At 54.0% G+C, this 17,205-nt stretch overlaps 1 protein-coding gene across 7 annotated transcripts in view; it reads left to right on the top strand.

Annotated features, from left to right (window-relative positions):
- The window catches only part of NFATC2 (nuclear factor of activated T cells 2), a 156,315-nt gene that overhangs the window by 128,032 nt on the left and 11,078 nt on the right, over positions 1–17,205 (top strand). For 2 of the 7 annotated variants that reach the window (XM_032350336.1, XM_032350337.1), the window contains exon 10: positions 16,901–16,988. The exons of the other annotated variants lie outside the window; for them this stretch is intronic. In XM_032350336.1, the coding sequence (XP_032206227.1) occupies positions 16,901–16,944 (44 nt within the window). In that variant the 3' untranslated portion in view covers positions 16,945–16,988. The remainder of the gene's footprint in view (positions 1–16,900; positions 16,989–17,205) is intronic. 7 annotated transcript variants of the gene reach the window in all.

Consider the following 17,205-nt stretch of genomic DNA (forward strand, 5'->3'; position numbering starts at 1 on the left):
AAGATAGATGCTTGGCTTGCTTTCCAGCATGGGCATAAACAGTCCAGGGCTGCAATACTGGCCACGAGGTGCCAAGATGAGGCTCCTTCTGTCTTATCATTCCACCATTCTCAGGGTGGTGCCCCATCTGCATTGTCCAAGATGGCTCTTGGATGGAGGAGAGGGTGGGGAGGAGGAGGAGGAAAGGCATGCTCCTTCCTCTCAGCAGGGTAGCCTGATAATCTCATATGGCCCTTCATCTGACACCTCATTGGCCAGAGCCTTGTCATGTGACCACACTGAGCTGCAAGGGAGGCTGGGAAATGTAGTTTTAAGGATGTACATTTCCCAATCTCAAAACCTGTGATTCTGGGTGACAGGAGAACAGATTCGGGGTTTCCACACATGAAGCGTGATCGTAATGGGAAAATAGCTCCAAAAGGAGGTTGGATATTTTGTAATCTTTAATATTCTTAGGAGTTTCTTCATCTGTTCCATGAGTGCGTATTGAATGCCTCCCATGTGCCAAGCGAAGTTTGTAGGTTCTGCAGACACAGTCGTGCACGAAGCAGAGGGAGTCCCTGCCTTCATGGGACTTACCTCCTGGTTGGAGAACAAAGCAAACAGTTAAACAAATAGATATGATCATGTCCAGTGGTCCTAGCACTAGGAGGAAAATCTAAAACAGAATGAGGCCTCAAGGACATAGTTATTGATTCTCCCCAAATTTAGGGACTACTTCTCTTCAGTCCAAGAACCACCAGAACATTTTCTTATCTTTTTGCCTGAATCAAGTTTCTCAACCTCTAGACTACAGACATCTGGGGCTGGATGATTCTTTGTGGGGAGGTGCCCTGAGCCCGGTAGGACGGTTAGCAGCACCCCTGGTCCCCGGCCACCGGATTCCAGCAGCCCACCTGCCTCCCCACTTGTGACAGCCAGGTGACCCCTCAGCATGGAACACTGCTGCTAAGAACCAGCAGTGAACACTGCTGCTAAGAACCAGTAGTCTGACGGATTTAGTGCTGATTCTGGTGGAAGCAACGCCTTTATAACGTGGAATGTTGACCAGACTCTCACGTACTTTTGGTACCTGGGGGTCTACTCTAGAAAAAGCCTGTTTTGTTGACTGGAGAATTCTTAGATCTCACTGGGTGTGTAAAGCCACCAGGAAGCAGTTTCTCGCTGTGCACAGTGGATTTCCTGGTGAAAGCCCAGGACACTGGCTTCGGGGCCAGATGTTGACAAGTAGCTGAAGTCTAAGGCAGCTTGACTCGGAGCCTGCTTTGTGGCCTTGGGTGAGGCATGTGTGAAAAGTGCCCCACAAAAAATGGGGAGGGCTGGCAGTGTGGGTTTGGCCTCCCGTAGCCTGTGGCGGGGTAGGCTGGCTGCCTCGGGGAACGTCTGGGAGCCATCTTTGGGGCATTTGCCTTCTTGTTTGCTTCTAACCTACTGCTTGCCCATTCGCCCATTCCTACTTTGAAAAGATAACCGATGGGCACCGACTGCGTGCTGGACTTTGTGCTGGGGGCTGGAATACACCAGCGAACCCAGTGCATGAGGCCCCTCTTCTGACAGTCTCTAGGGGAGAAAATGTTGGTCAAAAATCTACCAATAAATAAGGAGGCTTTCAGCTGGAGCTCAGGGCTCTGAATAAAACCAACAAGGGGATGGTCGAGGAGGGAGGGACTTCAGATGGGGACAGCCAGGGACAGCTTGCTCGAGGGGGTGGCCTGGACCTGAGACCCGGAGGAGGAGGTGGGGGAAGGGAATTCCAGGCAGGTGGAACAGCATGTGCAAAGGGCCAGAGCTGGGAGGAAGCCCGATTGGTGTGGAGGGCAGAGAGGGATCTCGAGTCGTTGATAGCCGTGGCCAGGAGGTGAGTGAGACGGAGGTTTTGGGGGTAGACCCGAGCACAGAGGGCCTCAGAGGCCACAGCGAGAGGCCTGGTTTTGATCCCGGGAGGGAGGGGAAACTGCTGGCAGATGGCTGGGGGAGGGTGTGTTTGCCAGGCTGGCAAGTACAGGAAATAATTATAACAACAGTCTCTCGCACTTAATGAGCACCTTTGGAAGGCAGAGACTAATTACCATCTCCCATCGCAGCTGTGAGTCCAGGCCGAGGGACAAGGGAAGGATTTGTCTCAGATCACAGAGCTGGAGCCCAGAGGAGAAGCCGTCAGAGGCACGTGTGTATCGATGGCCTGAGAGTCATCCAGATACAATTCACGAGCGGAACGGGACATTCATCTTGGGCCTTTGCACTCCCTCTGTCTGATGGGCCTCTAGAACATGGGCTTTCACGGCAGACCCGTCGTCTGTCTGCCCCCTGGACACCCCACCGTGGATGCCGCCCTGGGAATCCAGTGTCCCCCCGACTCTGTCCCTGGCTCCCCTGTCTGGCTGGCTGCCTAGGGAATGTGGGGGTGTGGCCTTAAGCAAGTTACTAAATACCCGTGACCCCAACTTCCCTGTTTGTAAAAGGGGGATCATAATGGTGCTCTGGGTTGAAATGACTGACACGTGGCCGATGCCTGTAACAGGAGCCATGGGAGGCACTTGGCAGGGAGTAACTGACAGCTCGTTGTGTCCCCTGTCACCGTCCTCTCTGTCCAGTGCCAAGGAATGTCCCATCCATACATCTGGGATGTGCCAGCCCTTCGTTAATGTCCTCTTGTCTGTTCTGGGTTGAAACCATCTGCTCAGACACCACAGTGAGCCTCATCTCAGCGCCCCTAGCCCGTCCACCAGAGCCCCCCTTTCCCCGAGTGAGGGGCGCGGGCATGGACGGCCCTCTTGTCCTCACGAGCAGATGACTGGAAGCAACCTACCTGCCTATTAATAAGATACAGTCCCCAAAGAGGGTGTCGAGCAGCTGAGACAGGAGCCAAGGGGAGACCTCTTGCTGCTGGTGTTTTCTTGGCTATATGCACGTATTCCTTAAGAAAATTGCGAAGAAAAAAATAAAAGGAACACACTTCAGGTCTGAGAAATGATCCTACAGGCTTGCATGAAAAATGGGGTTTTCGAAATGGAAAGCTATTAGTTCTGCTTTCGGGTTCCTCTCACTGTTTGGATGCGACGTTGGACCTCTCGTCCGCCCCTCTCGGCTTTGAGTGGAGGATGCCATGTGGCTGTGCTGAGACGTTCTTGCCTCTGAACTTGTGCCCATACCATAACCTCCGCCTGGAATGCCATCCCTCCCTCTTGTGCCTTCGGGAGTCCAGCCAGCGTTTGGAGGCTCTGCCCAGCTCCCTGGAGCGGGGCGGGGCTCTCCTCCTCCGAGTCCCGGGGACACACACGGCCCCTGGCAGCTGCGGTCCATCCCTGGACCTCTCAGGTGTTTCTGGTTTTTTTTTTTTTTTCCCCCTCCTGGCTCAAGTCCAAGTCTCTGGGTAGGAAGGACTACCATCTCTGACTCGGTACCCACAACTGCCCCTGCGATGGCTTTGCACACAGTAGGTCGTCGGCAACATCCGCTCTTGCCCCTGTTTGCTCCAAGCCCCGCCCACTCCCCGCAGGTGAGACGTAGGGCCCTGAGTGAATGTCTGAGAACAGAACAGACACCGTATGCCGTCTGGCTCTTAAATGATGCGAGACTGTTCATCCTGGAAACAACAGTAATACTTATTTTTAATAAGAATGATAGTAGCGGATACTTTGATGGTACTCACTGTGTGCCAGGCACTCTGCTAAGACTTACCCGTGCTAACTCATTTAACCTTTACAGGTTAACCCTCACAACAGCCCCTGAGGCAAGTACTGCTATTACTCCCATTTTAGAGGTGAGGAAATTCTAGCCCAGAGAGGTTAGGCGACTGACTAAGGTCACACAGCCTGCGAGTAAACGTGTAGTTGTTCTTTCTCTACTTTCTCTATGTGTTCTTGAGGCAAGATGCTACCTCCTCCCGTGGAAGTTCAGGAGTGGAAATGACACTTGTGACACCCACTAGCAGGGTTTGAGAGTGCATGAAAGTGGGCGACAGCCTGTGTCCTGGTCCCAGAAGCAGGTCTCATCAGGACAGCTTTGGAGCCTAGAGTTGTGAGCTTTTCAAAAGGCCTGAGAGAGTCGCAGGGTTGGGGGTGGTAGTGGAAGTAGAGGACTAACCCTCTAAATCCCATGACAGAGCTGCAAAACAGAGGTGACGGATGTCACAGAGAATGCCCATAAACAAGAGATGTCCGCGGCCACCTTTAGCCTTCGTAGCAATAGTTTCACGACATCCAGTGCAAATGATGGGGGTGTCTCAGTGGTCTGGCATGCCAGGGCCTAGCATTTCCAAAAGTAGCCGTGCCTTGGCCTTGATGGTCCTGCCGGGCCAGTGCACGGCACGGAGAGGCAGCAGCCAGGCCCTGGGTTCCCTCCCAGCCCCCTGCTCCGTGGGCCCCCCACTGTCCAGTGGGCCCAGCTGGGGGCAGGCCTTCAAAAATGCACTGGCCCCGGGGCCCCCGAGAAAATCGATTTCTCGCCTGCAGCCGGCCGCACTGCCCAGCGCCTGGCCATCCTGTGATTGTTGTGACAGCAAAACCTGGTGCCATGGAAACGGTTGTGCAAGCCCTGAGCAGGCTGCCTGGGAGAGCGTGTGCGCGGTAGCCCCGGTCCTCTGCTGGGCTTGGCCGGGGCTGGCGCAGGGCTGGCGCAAGGCTCCACAGCAACTCTTATGCAGGGAGACCCACAAGCCCCTTCCCTGTCTGTGCCAGGAGGCTGCCTGGCTGGCACATGCGCCCCTCCTCTCTCCGCCGGGGCTGCCTGCCCGCCCCCGGCTCCCCCCGCAGATAGCGTCCCCGGGGCCGGCTGGTCGAGAGCGAGGTGGCCGGGGACGCCCGGAATGGGCATCCGAGCTGGCCAGGGCTTCCCTCTGTAAACAGCACGGTGTTTGCATCCCGGGGCTGGCCAGGGCTCTCCTGGCCGGGCCTGGTGCGGCCAGCGGGGCCTCCCTCCCGCTGCGGTTCCAGGCGTTTCTGGGGGTGGAAAACAGAAACCAGCCCTGTGTTCTCCAGGCTGCCAAGCTTCTGAGAAATTCCTGCCTCGGTCCAGGAATTGGAACTTCTTTCTCCTGCCGACCCCTGGCCCCTTGCAGAGACTGGTCCAAGCTCCTTCACTCTGGCCGGCGCCCCGTTTTGCTCTGCTCAGAGAGAAGGTCCTAGGATGGTCTCCTGTCCTGAGTCGCTGTCCCTTGACTCGCCTGCTTTTGGGTGCTCACCCCAAGATGGCCTCTTGGCACTTGACTGTGGCCAGGACTGCCCTGGAAAGAGCTTCCTAAGTTCCCACTCCAGATCACAGCCCTGGGGCGCTGGTGCTCTGAGCTCTCGCTCTTAGCCTTGTGGGGGCCCCTCTGTGTGGCTGGTGCTGGCAGAGGGACAGAAGTAGAGCCCTCTGTCTCAAGTCACTCTTGCGGAGGCGGGAATCCTGAGACGATCCAGGCCCCCTCCTATGGGGGCCTCGCATTTCCAGGAGGGGCTCATTCACGCCAGTGGGTCTCTTAAGGAGAAACGGGACGGTGTGTTTTCCTGTAGAGCTTGGCTCGAAAGTTTCTATTTTGGAAAGCTGGACGTCCTGGCCCAAACTGTTTGCCCTTGAGTCTGTTCCACTCAACACATCTGCTGAGTGCCTACTGTGTACCAAGCAGAAAACAAGTCAGAGGGGGTCGGCTTCGTACCTTGCCCTGTGGTGTGTAGTAAGGCGAGTGTGCACATGGGTGTGCGTGGGCCCACAATGACGCCTGCCAAGGAACAGCCCCGGAGCTAGTATGGGCACGAGAAAGCACTTGGCCAGTCAGGTTCTCCTTGGACGATCGGGGTTAACTCCGATCATTTTAGGCCCAAACAGAAAGCTCTGTCTTTACCATTAAACCCAGGTTTACGGGTGGGGCAGGAGCGCAGGGTAGGGGGGTTTTGAGTCTGCGCCCGGGCGTCACCGTCTACATTCAGATCCTGGTGCGGCTACCTGCTCAGGCTCTGTAACTCTTAGCAAGAGCCTGGGTTTACGGACCTACAGAATGGGAAGAGAGCAACATCTCCTGGTGGGGCCTCGTGAACCCTGCCTGGTCAGCGCGTGTAGGTGTCTTAGGACAGGACTTGGCAGCCCCCCACACTGTGCGTTGACGCCTGTGACCTGCCAGGTACACGGACAGGTGCCGGGCGAGTGAGGGCAGGTCCCCGGGCCGTGGATCTTGCAGCCTAAGGGAGAGTGGGGATAGTGTGTACAACAGAAATGCGTTGCAGATGGGGAGGCAGGCCACGAAGGAACAGGTGCTGTGAGACAGAGTCAGGAGGGAAGGCTTCTTGGAGGAGGAGGCATTCTCCTGCCCCAGGTGTGCTCCAGGCCCTTCCCCATCCCCTGAAGGGGCGCTGCTTTCCTGCTGCTCTCTAAGCATTAGCTCCTGGGGGAGGCAGCAGGGGGTGGGGCTCATCTGTCTTCCCTGTTCCAGGGCTCTATTCCCTACCTGCACCCCCTTCCTCCCTCCCCCCTCCCCCACCTCTTCCTTCTCTGCCCCACCCCCTTTCCCTCCCTGCCTCCCTTCTTTCCAGTACCAAATTGCTTTTATTACATATATACGTAAGATACAAACGTAACAATACCAATACTGTGTCCCTCTCCTGAGCATAAAGAAAAAGACCATAATCAGTGCCTTGTAGCTCTTCTGTCTTTGAAAATTTTATAATTTGCAAACCTTTCAGTTAGGTTTCTCTACAAGATGGCTCTTTAAAAAACTTTTCTTTGATTTTCACTGTCACAGCTAAAAATGTAATTCTTTGATATTGAACCCGGTGCTCAAATTTTCACTTGTCTCCTGAGTGCCCTATTCTCTCTCTCTCTCTCTGTTTTTCTACAGCTTGTTTGACTCTGGATCCAAGGCAGGGCCCACACGTTGTGGTTGTTGGGCATGTGTTTTTGTCTCTTTCCTCTGCTCCTGTCCCTGTCATCTTTCTCCCCTTTGCTGTCTTCAAGAAGCCAGGTGGTTCACACAAAGGCTGGTTCTGCAGATTGAAGCCCCACAGGCCTCTGACGGGTTGCTCCGTCCCCAGTATTTCCTGCAAATCAGTAGTGAGCCAAGGGGCCGGATCAATTCTGCTTCGTGTTTCGGGGGCGACCACCTCACGAGAGGCGGTGTGCTCCCGCGTCAGGAGGGACCTGGGGTGCAGCTGCGTCTTCCCCGCAGGGCTCACGGTCAGGGATGTGTCCTCTTCACCCCCTGCCTTCGAGTCACACTGTCCTCAGTTCTGTGTCTGGCACTTCCTTTTCTTTCTAACGTTTCCACCTGCTTGATTCTCCACACAGTAGTATGTTTAGTTTTGTGTGCTTGTGGAGGGTACGTAAACGTACATTTACATTCTCTAAGGGTACGTTCTCTAAGAAGATTTGGATGTTGTCGTTTTGGTAGCTATCGCGCTTTCCTTTTCTCTGCTGTGTAGTATTCCATCATTAGAACTCTTGGATCCATCCCACCAGGAGACCTCTGGCCGTTTCCAGATTTCTCCCCTTTGCTTGTGACAGACAGTGCCTTCTGGAATATTCTTTCTCTGTCTCCTGGCATACACACACACACACACACACACACACGCACGGGAGTTTCTGTAGCGTTATGCCGCCACCTGGAATTGCCTGGGCACTGGGCGTACACGGCTGTTAGTAGACAATACCAAATTGTCTTTCCAAGTGGATGTACCAGTTTGCCCTCCCACCAGTGGCACCGAAGTGATGGCCCAGCGCCACAGCCTCCCAGCACTGGGTACAGGGATGATCTGTAAGTGGTTTTGCATAGCTGGTATGTGTGAAAGGGTACTTCTGACAAACAGAAACTTTTAAGGTGAATTTATTTTCCGCAAGGTTTGAACTTTTTTTGCGTGTAGTTTGGGTGGTGTTACCCAAAATGTGTCATTGGACTGGGGGCTTATTAGAAATGCAAATTCCAGACCTGGTAAATCAGAAACCCCAGGGTGGGGCCCAGCATTCGGCTCCTTACAGGCCCTCCAGGTGAGCCCGATGCTCCCCACGTCTGGAGGACGGGTGCAGGACACGTTTTTCCACCCTGCTGCCTTGAAGAGCCTCCACGTATTGCGTTCCGATAGGTGGTAGTCTGATTTTTCACCCTGGAGATCGTAATCATGCTGGAACTGATTTTGCATCCAGTGCAAGGTAAGGTTTGCGTTTTATTGTTTTCCATACGGATAAGTCGTGGGCCTAGACCCAACTGTTGAGAAGTCCGTGCTGTCCCCACGGGCCTGTGATCCCGCAGTGTGTAAATCTCGTTCCTGGCCTCTCGGTTTCCTTCCATACAATGGGCTTTCTGTCCCCGGCGACAGTTCTTCATTATGGCCGCTTTGGAGGTGGTCTTGGTTCCTGGGAGGGTCCGTCCCCAGCTCGTTGTTTTCCAGAAATGTCTCGGCCGTCTGGGCACTTGTGCCTGTCCTTGGACGTGGTGGAACCGGCTTGTCGGGCTGCGCAGACTGACGCGGAGTCTTTCCGTTGACTTTAGATCGCTGGATCTCTAGCTCAGGCAGGAAAACAAAACAAAACAAAAACAAAACAAAACCTTGTACAGTACTGCATTTTTGTGGAGTTTTTCTAGAACCTGTTCAAGGTCATCCTTCAGAACAGGAGGAAAGTTAGAGCCACCTCCCATGACGGTTCACAGTCATCCTGGGCCTCTGAGCCTGCCACGTGGGCTGGGATGAGCCTCCTGAGCTCGCGATGGCCCTGCCCCCTGCCTCCCCCCTCGGAGCGTGGCGGCCTCCGTGGACGCGTGCTCAGGGTCAGGAACACGGGGGGCTTCGACTATCTCATGCCTAAGAGTCTCTAGTTTCCAGCAGATGCACGACTCTTAAAACCTTCCTCCTACGAAGGTCTTTTCATGGGCCGTTTCTAGCCCCATCCCGGCCACCACAGGAAACGGGCACAGGATAGAGAGGTCTTTGAGTCAGACTTAGTGGAAAACCAAGGTTTGGGGTTCCAGGTCCCACAGTCCTTATCTTCACGCGCTGTAGGAGGCTCGCTGTGTCCATACTCGGTCCTCAGAAGGGGAAGGGGGCCCCATGAAGCTTCTGAGCCAGGATGTCACTAGTTACAGGAGCCAGGTGGGTGATATCATGAACCCCTTGGCTTCTCCCTTATGACAGCAACACATGATGTGTCACTGCTTCTCCTGGGATCTGCTCTAAGGGACAAGCATTAGATTCCTCTGTTTTGCCATGATGACATTGGCACTGGGTTTGCTGATACCCAGAGCCAGAGTTTATCCACCCGTTTGTTTCCTTGTTTCTTTAATCACTCAGTTCCCCAACAGATGTTTATTGTCACTACTGGGGATGCTGCATGAATGAAAAGTTCAAAGGCCCTGCCCTCACTGAGCCCAGTCTAAATGACAGAACCAAGTAGAGCTAAGTGCTGGGAAAAAAGGCAAAAGAAGGGAAGCAGGAACAGAGAGTTGTGGGCAGCACAGAGGCCTGCTGTTCTAGTAAGGGGAAGTATCCCAGAGGAGGAGACATTTGGCAGAGAGCCCAAGGAGAGAGCCTTATAAGTACTGAAGGAAGAAGAGAACAGCAAGTGCAAAGGCCCTGGGGTGTAAGTTTGCTTGCTGTGCTTAGAGTGTGGGAAGGTGGGCTGGGGTGGAGGGGTGGTCAGAGGAATGTGAGAAAGAGAAGTGTACTCTCTTTGATCTTAAAGGTGTGGACTTTCCCAGGGCCAAGGGGCTCCCTGTGTGCGAGGAATGGGTTAGTGGTAGCTGGAGAAAGTCCATCAAAGTGGAATCCAGTGGCTATCCACAGGACCCAGGCTCCGGCTGTAGATGGTTGCTGTCTGGCAGCCGCTCACCCATCATCTTCTAGGGTCACCTGGATTTCCCCATCAGGCTCCTGACCATGGGGGCTAAGATGGTTATACTTTCTTTGGAGAAGGAGTGCCTTGTATGGTCTGCAGATGGTCACTAGAATCCAAAGCTAGAATAACATCGAAAGCATGGGAAGGAGTGGGTTCCATGAGTCTAGAAACACAGGTCGGTGTTGGTTTTGCAGGATGCTGGAGATTGTTTTTGGCAAGGGCTGGCTGGGATGCCTCCTGGCCTTCCTGGGGAAGCCCCCACCTTCCTCTGAGCCCTGGGTCTCAGCTCTGTCTTCAGTCTTTTTTTTTTTTTTTAAAGATTTTATTTATTTATTTGACAGAGAGAAATCACAAGTAGTTGGAGAGGCAGGCAGAGAGAGAGAGAGGAGGAAGCAGGCTCCCTGCTGAGCAGAGAGCCCCATGCGGGACTCGATCCCAGGACCCTGAGATCATGACCTGAGCCGAAGGCAGCGGCTTAACCCACTGAGCCACCCAGGCGCCCTTCAGTCTTGTGATGGCCTTGTACCCTGTCCCTTTTAAGACACGCACCCACCACTCGACATTGCCAGGCCCCTCTTTGCTTCTTAAATCTCATCCCCTCCAGCTCAGCTAGAGTGAACATGATTAGCTCATGCCATTTTCCCTCAAATACTACATGACTGATTTTTACTGGGTGAGCCTGTTAAAAGTCAGGGGATTCCAGGGATCCGCCTTTGCTCAGCATTGCCTTCAGAGAAGCAGGTCCCAGGGGCCGGATGGTAACTGCAGGAGAATTCCCATGGTGGCTGCGAGCTGAGCCGTCTGCCCCATTTGCTGGTGACAGGGCCTCCTCCCAGTTAGCACCTTGGCCTCCCACCCAGAACCCGAGCCTCACAACTGCCATGTTTACTCATCCCGAAAGCTCGGGACAGCTTGGTGCCGTGTGGCGTTTTTCTCGTAAGCTCCGAGATCTTGCTGGTAAGATGTCTGGGCGGCTGGGTGCTGTGCGGGCCCGATGCCTGGGCTGGCTTCCGGAGGCCTCTGGTTTGCAGAGCGTGGGTGACTCAGAGGGCTGTTCTGCATGTCACTGGCCCACACAGTGCAGAGTGGCCCTGGAGGGGCCCCTCTCGGCAGGATGTGAAAACGCATTTCTGAGAGCACCGCTGACCTCAGACCCACCCACTCTGAAAATGCAGAAATAGCTGCTGGGGTGAAAGTGCTTTGGTGACCGAGGGCGGCTGTCCGACCCGCTTGGTCTTTAACCAAACGCTGTCTGCGCAGTGGGCGAGTCCATACGAGTAGCCGGAGTTACACGCTTTCCGCGAGCGCGGCATCGTGCCCGCTGGAGGCCGAACGCGGGGCCCTGCTGGGTAACACGGGCTGCTGCCCATTCTGTGGGTTAGGCAGCGGAGCCCTGGGGAGGGACCTGCTTGGTCCCGTGCCCTCGGGGTCCTCAGAGAGCTCGTCATGGGTCACACATGCCATCAGAAGCCCGTGTCCTGTGCCGACTCCTTGATTCCTCCCGCCGCGGCCGGGACCAGTCCCCACCCACCTTCCCCGGGGCAGGCGCGGGAAGGGCCGGGGACCCGCCGCCAGTCCGGGGCAGGACGTGGCGGGATGGGTCCTGGAGCCATGACTCTGGCCCCCAGCAGCGTGTCTCCCTGTGAGTCTGCCGTGGGGTGTGAGCCCCTCTCCGTGGCGCTCAGCCCCGGCCTGAGTGGTCTGTGCACTCCCTTCCTCCCCCGACCTCACCCTCCGAGGCTTGTCCAGCCTTACCGGCCGGACCCAGCAAGGCTGCACGCGCCGTCGGTGGAGGGCAGAACGGGGAGAAGCGGCTCTGGGCTGGAAGAGCCAGGCAGCCTTTGAGGCCGGGTGTGGACAGAGTGGCACGCTGTGACATCGAGCCAGGAGAGGGGGCCTTCCGGGCCCGGAGCCAGACCGCATGCGGTGGGAGCAGTGGGAGCGCTGCGGGCATTGCAGAAGCTCTGTTCCTTATTCAGATCCTGCCACACCAGCCCTGTGACCTCGGACAGTCCTTTAACCGGGGCTGCTTTGCTGCACGTGCCTGCCATGAGATAGAGAGTTAGAGAGAGGAAGGTGCTCTGGCTGGAGACTTCTTACGGGCCCATCTTAGCTCAGGCTGCCTTTTCTCCCACTGTTGGAGGCTGGAGGTCCGAGATCAGGGTGCCTGCGCCCTTGGGTTCTGGTGAGAGCCCTCTCGCACTGGGCACCTCCTTGCTGTGTTGGCACATGGTAGGGAGAGAGAGTGTACGAGCTTTGGATGAGGGCACTGATCCCATCATGGGGTTCCACCCTGACGACCTCATCGACTCTGATCAGCCCCCTGAAGACCTCATCTCCCGACATCATCACATCAGGGCATAGAGCTCCAACATAGCCCCTGCGGGGGCACAGTGTAGCTCACGGCTGGGCCTGGAGGTGAAGTGTTTGATGGAGGGGGGAGTCAGGAGTTGGGGCTCTGTCTGCATGTGTCATAGGGACACCTGGTGTAAAGTCACACACACAGCCCTTGCCGGTCCCTTGGCCAGCCTTTGGGTTAAGAGCAACAAGTGGCTGGTCCAGGACCATGAATCTCACTGGAGACCTTTAGGACTAGGTTTGGTCCCTGCTCAGGCCTGGTAAAATTTCTTTGCAAGAAGCTAGTAGCTTTTTTGAGCCTAGAAGGAGTGGGCTGGGTGGCCCAGGCGGTCCCTGATTTATCTTGCTCTCACCCACCCACAGGCCCTTGGCTGAACCAGAAGGTGGAAAGTTCTTGGCCCTGCACTTGCCCTCTCCCTCCCTGAGGCAGGTGGGCTTGCCCAGGGCTGCACCCCAGAGGGAGGGCTTGCCAAGAGAACCGGGGGTCAGGCCTACACCCTCAGGAGGCAAGTCTTATGCCAACCCAAGCTAAAGGGAGGCAGACGTGGCTGAACTCTTTCGGGGGGATTTCAAGACAAGATGCTCAAGACGAGGAAGGTATAGTGGAAGGGAGTGCAAAGCGGTAGGAGGCCTCCTCACAGGACACGGGCTTGTTGGGCTGTGGATGTGTGTGCGGGGGTGTCCTTCTGGGGGTGGATTGTGCTCTGAGCTGATCAGGGTAGATATGGGAGGATACAGAAGGATCTGGAAAGGTGAGATGGAGACAGAGTTGCAGGAGTCAACTAAAAAGCCAGGGAGTCCTTTCCAAGCGTCCAGGACCATGCTGGTCTTTGAAGGCAGGGTCTCATGAGCCAGGACAGGATTTCTGGCCAGCTCCGGAGAGGCCGTGAGGAAGTCTGGGGCCATTCTGTGACACGAGGAAAGGGGCCTGGGAGGGAGGTGCTTCTTAGTGCACCAGGCTTCCACCTGTTAACCCCCCTCCCCAGCCTCTGTCCCGTGTCTCACGGGACAAGAAGAAAATACACTCCAGTGTCTTCGTGGAAGTGTTTGGTTCATTCCTTCCACCCCCAAAGAGAAAAATGGCTTCCCAAACAATTAGGTATTTATTTTATCATCTCATTTGCGGTCCCAGGCTGATTTGTGGGTTTGGACGGCTGTTCCTTTCCCAAATCTCAACTGGATGTAGTAATAAGTGCTTTTCTTTTGCTTCTGTTTGGCCAACAACTTATTTTGCAATGCTTGCTTTGCGGCTGATGCCTCGCAGCAGAGGTTTGGGGTCAAGGCCGTGATGAAATGGCAGAAGGACAAGGAAGCAAGTGGCGGTTTGTTTAGAATGCTTTCCTGCCTGTGGTTGCTACCTTAGAAGCTGTGTGGTTGCTTGCCAGTAGAGGTGCAACGTAGCAGCTTGAACTCAGAAGCAGTTTTGCTGAATGGAGAAATGGACTGGGCAGAAGGGGCAAACCCAGCTCAGGTCTCAATTTCTATAGTCAGTGAGTCCTTCCTTGTAGGGCAGTTTAGCCGAGAGAAAGTCCAAGTTGTTTTTCTCTAGACTGTAAGTTCATGTGGAACCCTGGAAAAAGTAGAAAATGGGTAGGACGGTATTCATTTCTACTGCAGTTGGGAGGGACATTGGTGTTTTCATTGTGGAACCGTCAAACTGAATGCACCTTAGACCAGTCCCTAATTCTTGTCAGCTCCCTGACACAGATGCACACAGGTTTTCCCCATCTGATTCCACTGCACTTACAGAAGCACACCTGTGTTTTTAGGAGACTAGATGCTAGTTGTAGGATTTGTCAAGGTGACAGATTCTTGGATCTGATTTTGCATTTTATCTGTAGATAGCATGGGCTTGCATGTTAATTATCAGCGTTGATTCATCAGTGAAGCACTTCCAGTCCCTAGCCTCAATGATCATCTAACCCACAGCACCAGCGGAATGATTTACCGATTTGTGCCTAGTGTTGTAAAAATGCATCATCACTGTGTCGGTCTTTATCTGTAGCCTCATGAAAGACCACAAAATGGAGTAATGATTCAAGGACCAGAGGGCCGTCTCCTTGGCTTTGGGAGGGTTTGTTGATGTTTGCCAGGGAATTCTAAACATGGCCTTCTCTCTTGCGGTCCTCCTCCATATTACTAACAACTGGCCAGAGCAGTCATGCTGATCAAAAGAACCTACTTCCTCTTGAACCATGTAGGGAAATAAGAGTCACCTTCTTGGTTATCTGCGAGAATGGTTAGGCCAGGTCTCCATCTCCTTCCGTATACTCTCCTCTCCCTCTCCCATCTTTCTTCTTTGGGAGACCCTGTTGTGGAGTTTATAAATACCTGTGCAGAAGTCAGACAGAGCGTATCCCTTAATCCACACAGCAACCTTGCCAGGGAGGCATTCTTATGCCTGCATGTGGCTCAGCCAGAGGCCACGAGATTGACGTGGATGTCCCTGCATTTTTGCCCCGCTCCCAGGGCAGCCAGACGGTCTTCCAAATGCAGGGAGCCTGGGACTTTGGTCCCTGAAGCAGAGGCCTTATCGAGCTCTGCCCAGTGCAGGGCACTGGTCCTGGCCAAGTTATTCCATCTTTCTGTGCCTCAGTAACCTGACCCGAGCAATGGGCATCCCACCAGCACTCCCCAGAGAGGGCCGGGAGAGGTAAAACAAGCACCTGGAGAGCTGCCTGAAGGAGAGAACAGCTGGCCAGGGGTTGGGGGCATCTGGGTCTTGAGTGGAGTCTGGGGGTCTTAGTTGAATGGAAACAGGCCCTTCCTCTCCTCTTGGCGCTTCTGTCTTCCACCAAGAAACAGACCATTAAAGAGTGAAACTTCATGACTAAACAGGAAGCTGCACCTCAAAAGGCCGCAAACTAGTTTGATGTTTTACAAATTCTCTGAACACTCTTGATGAGGAGTGGGGAGGAGAGAGCGCAGGGCTGGCTTCTTGGGTACCAGCTGGCTGGTCTTAAGGGCATGGTCCCTGGGGTTCTCCCCAGATTTGGCTTATGGCTCCAGGCACGTGACTTTGGACTTGTGCATGGCCCTGATGCCTCCTCCGTGCTGAGTGGGTGCAGACGGACGGAGTGAACACATCTTGGCCCCAGTAGCACCCTGGAGCTGGTTTTTCCGGGAGTAACAACAGAGCCTGTTGCTCTCCCTTGACGGCCAACAGGCCCACCCACTGTGGGCAGAGACCAGGAGTCCCAGCCAGGCTCAGGGGGGCAGGGGAGGGGCCGATGGAGCAATCGAGACAGGAGGTGGTAGAGGCTGCTGGTTTCCGGATAGATTTCAAGGGTAAATCCAGAAGCATTTGCATATGGAGGGATGTGGGTTGTGACCAAGATTGGCCTGAACAACCGGAAGAAGGGAGAAGGTTTCCTATGGTGGGAACAAGTGGTATAGGGTTACGGGGCGGGGGGTTTGGGGGATGGGGGTGGGGGGATGGGAGCAGGAGTTTGGCTTTGGCCATGTTCAGTTTGAGCTGCCTGGTGGGCAGTTAGAGGTTTGAGCCTGAAGTTCAAGGGTGAGGTCTGGGGCTGAAAACATTGATTTGTCAGGATACAGGTGGTATTTTAAGGCCCCAAGGGAATACCCTGACAGTGCCTTCAGCTCTTGGATTTGGTATAAGCACTGTGGAGTAGAGAGAGGAAAGTGCAGTGAAGACGCTGCAGTAGGGCCTCAAGCACCCGCAATTAGGGGAGTGGGCCTTTTGGCTTCAGGAGATGGCCTGAAATGCAGGGTGCAAGCCGTGTTTACAGAGGAGAGGGGAGCTGGTTGGTGGTCCTGTGCCTAACCCCCACCAGACCCTGCTGGAGCCCAGCACCACTGGAAGGCTCTCCTGATTCAGTGAGATCGGCTTTGAAGGGGCATTTCGTGGAGATCCAAAGAGCATCCTGGTTTACCTCCTGATGCCGATGAAGCTCTGTTTAGTGAAGGCTGGGTCACTCTCTGTAAGAAATTAATCCCAGGAAAGGTTTCTAACTGTAGGCACTCAAAACAGACCCTGGCCTTGGACTTTGTCCATTTAAAGGGGATCATAGAAGGGAGTGTATGGCTTATTGACATTGAAGAGAAAATCTAAGAGAATGGCTTGAAATGTAGACAGCTCGCGAGCCCTTTGTAAGGGACTTCAGTGCTCGGACTGGGGAGGAGCAATAAAAATAGTAACTTTTTCTCATCATCAACCAAAAAAAGGAAGAAAATGTGCAGTCTGATGAATTTGCATGCACACTGAGGTTAGATCACTTGTAGGAAGGAACCAGGGTTCCAGTTTAGCATATAGAAAAGCCTGAAGGACGATTACTTTTGAGTAGATTTTTCATGAAATGCTGATTTTCCTTTGACCGCAGAAGCTAGAGTTTTAAAACGTTACCTCTTTGGTTGACCCTGATTTGCAATGCTCGGCTAGGGAGGCACCAGGGCTGTTTCGTGTAGCTTAGAAAAAAGAAAACCCGCAAAACCTTTGCTGATGCCCGTTGATCTCAGACACCTTCCTTTCCGTGCACCAAGTCCTCCTCTCAGGGCCTCTGAACACTGGTTTGGGGTTAATTCTGGCACAGTTGTTAAGATGATGCAGAATGTGGGCTTAAACTACAGCCAGGGGGTTCAGTTCTGTCCTGGGTTCTGCGGGGCCCTCGGCCAAGGGTTGCTCCTCATGACATGGATGATATTAACATGCATTAGAAGCATGATAGAGGTCAAAGGTGATTTTTTTTTTCTTCTCAAAAATGGTTTTGCAAATCTTTTTCAGAGCTGATAGACACACACCTTAGCTGGATACAAAACATATTATGAAACAGAATGACTGTGATCTTTGATCCAAGAAATCAAAGTTAAAGGTAATTGACATTTCTGCTTCTCCTTTTGTTTTCCAGCTGTGTGTTTCCTTAACTTGAAATACTTGTAGAAGAAAACTTTTCCAACCATCCTCATAGACACCACACGTCCTGCTCTTAAGGGCTGGATACCCTCCCCCGCCCCATAAGGGGACACCCCTGGGGGGACTTCCCTGAGACTCTCTGGGAGGTTGGGGTGTCCAGGTTGGGGTGGGAGGGT

The sequence above is a fragment of the Mustela erminea genome, chromosome 7 (genome assembly GCF_009829155.1).
Source record: "Mustela erminea isolate mMusErm1 chromosome 7, mMusErm1.Pri, whole genome shotgun sequence".
Lineage (NCBI taxonomy): Eukaryota > Metazoa > Chordata > Mammalia > Carnivora > Mustelidae > Mustela > Mustela erminea.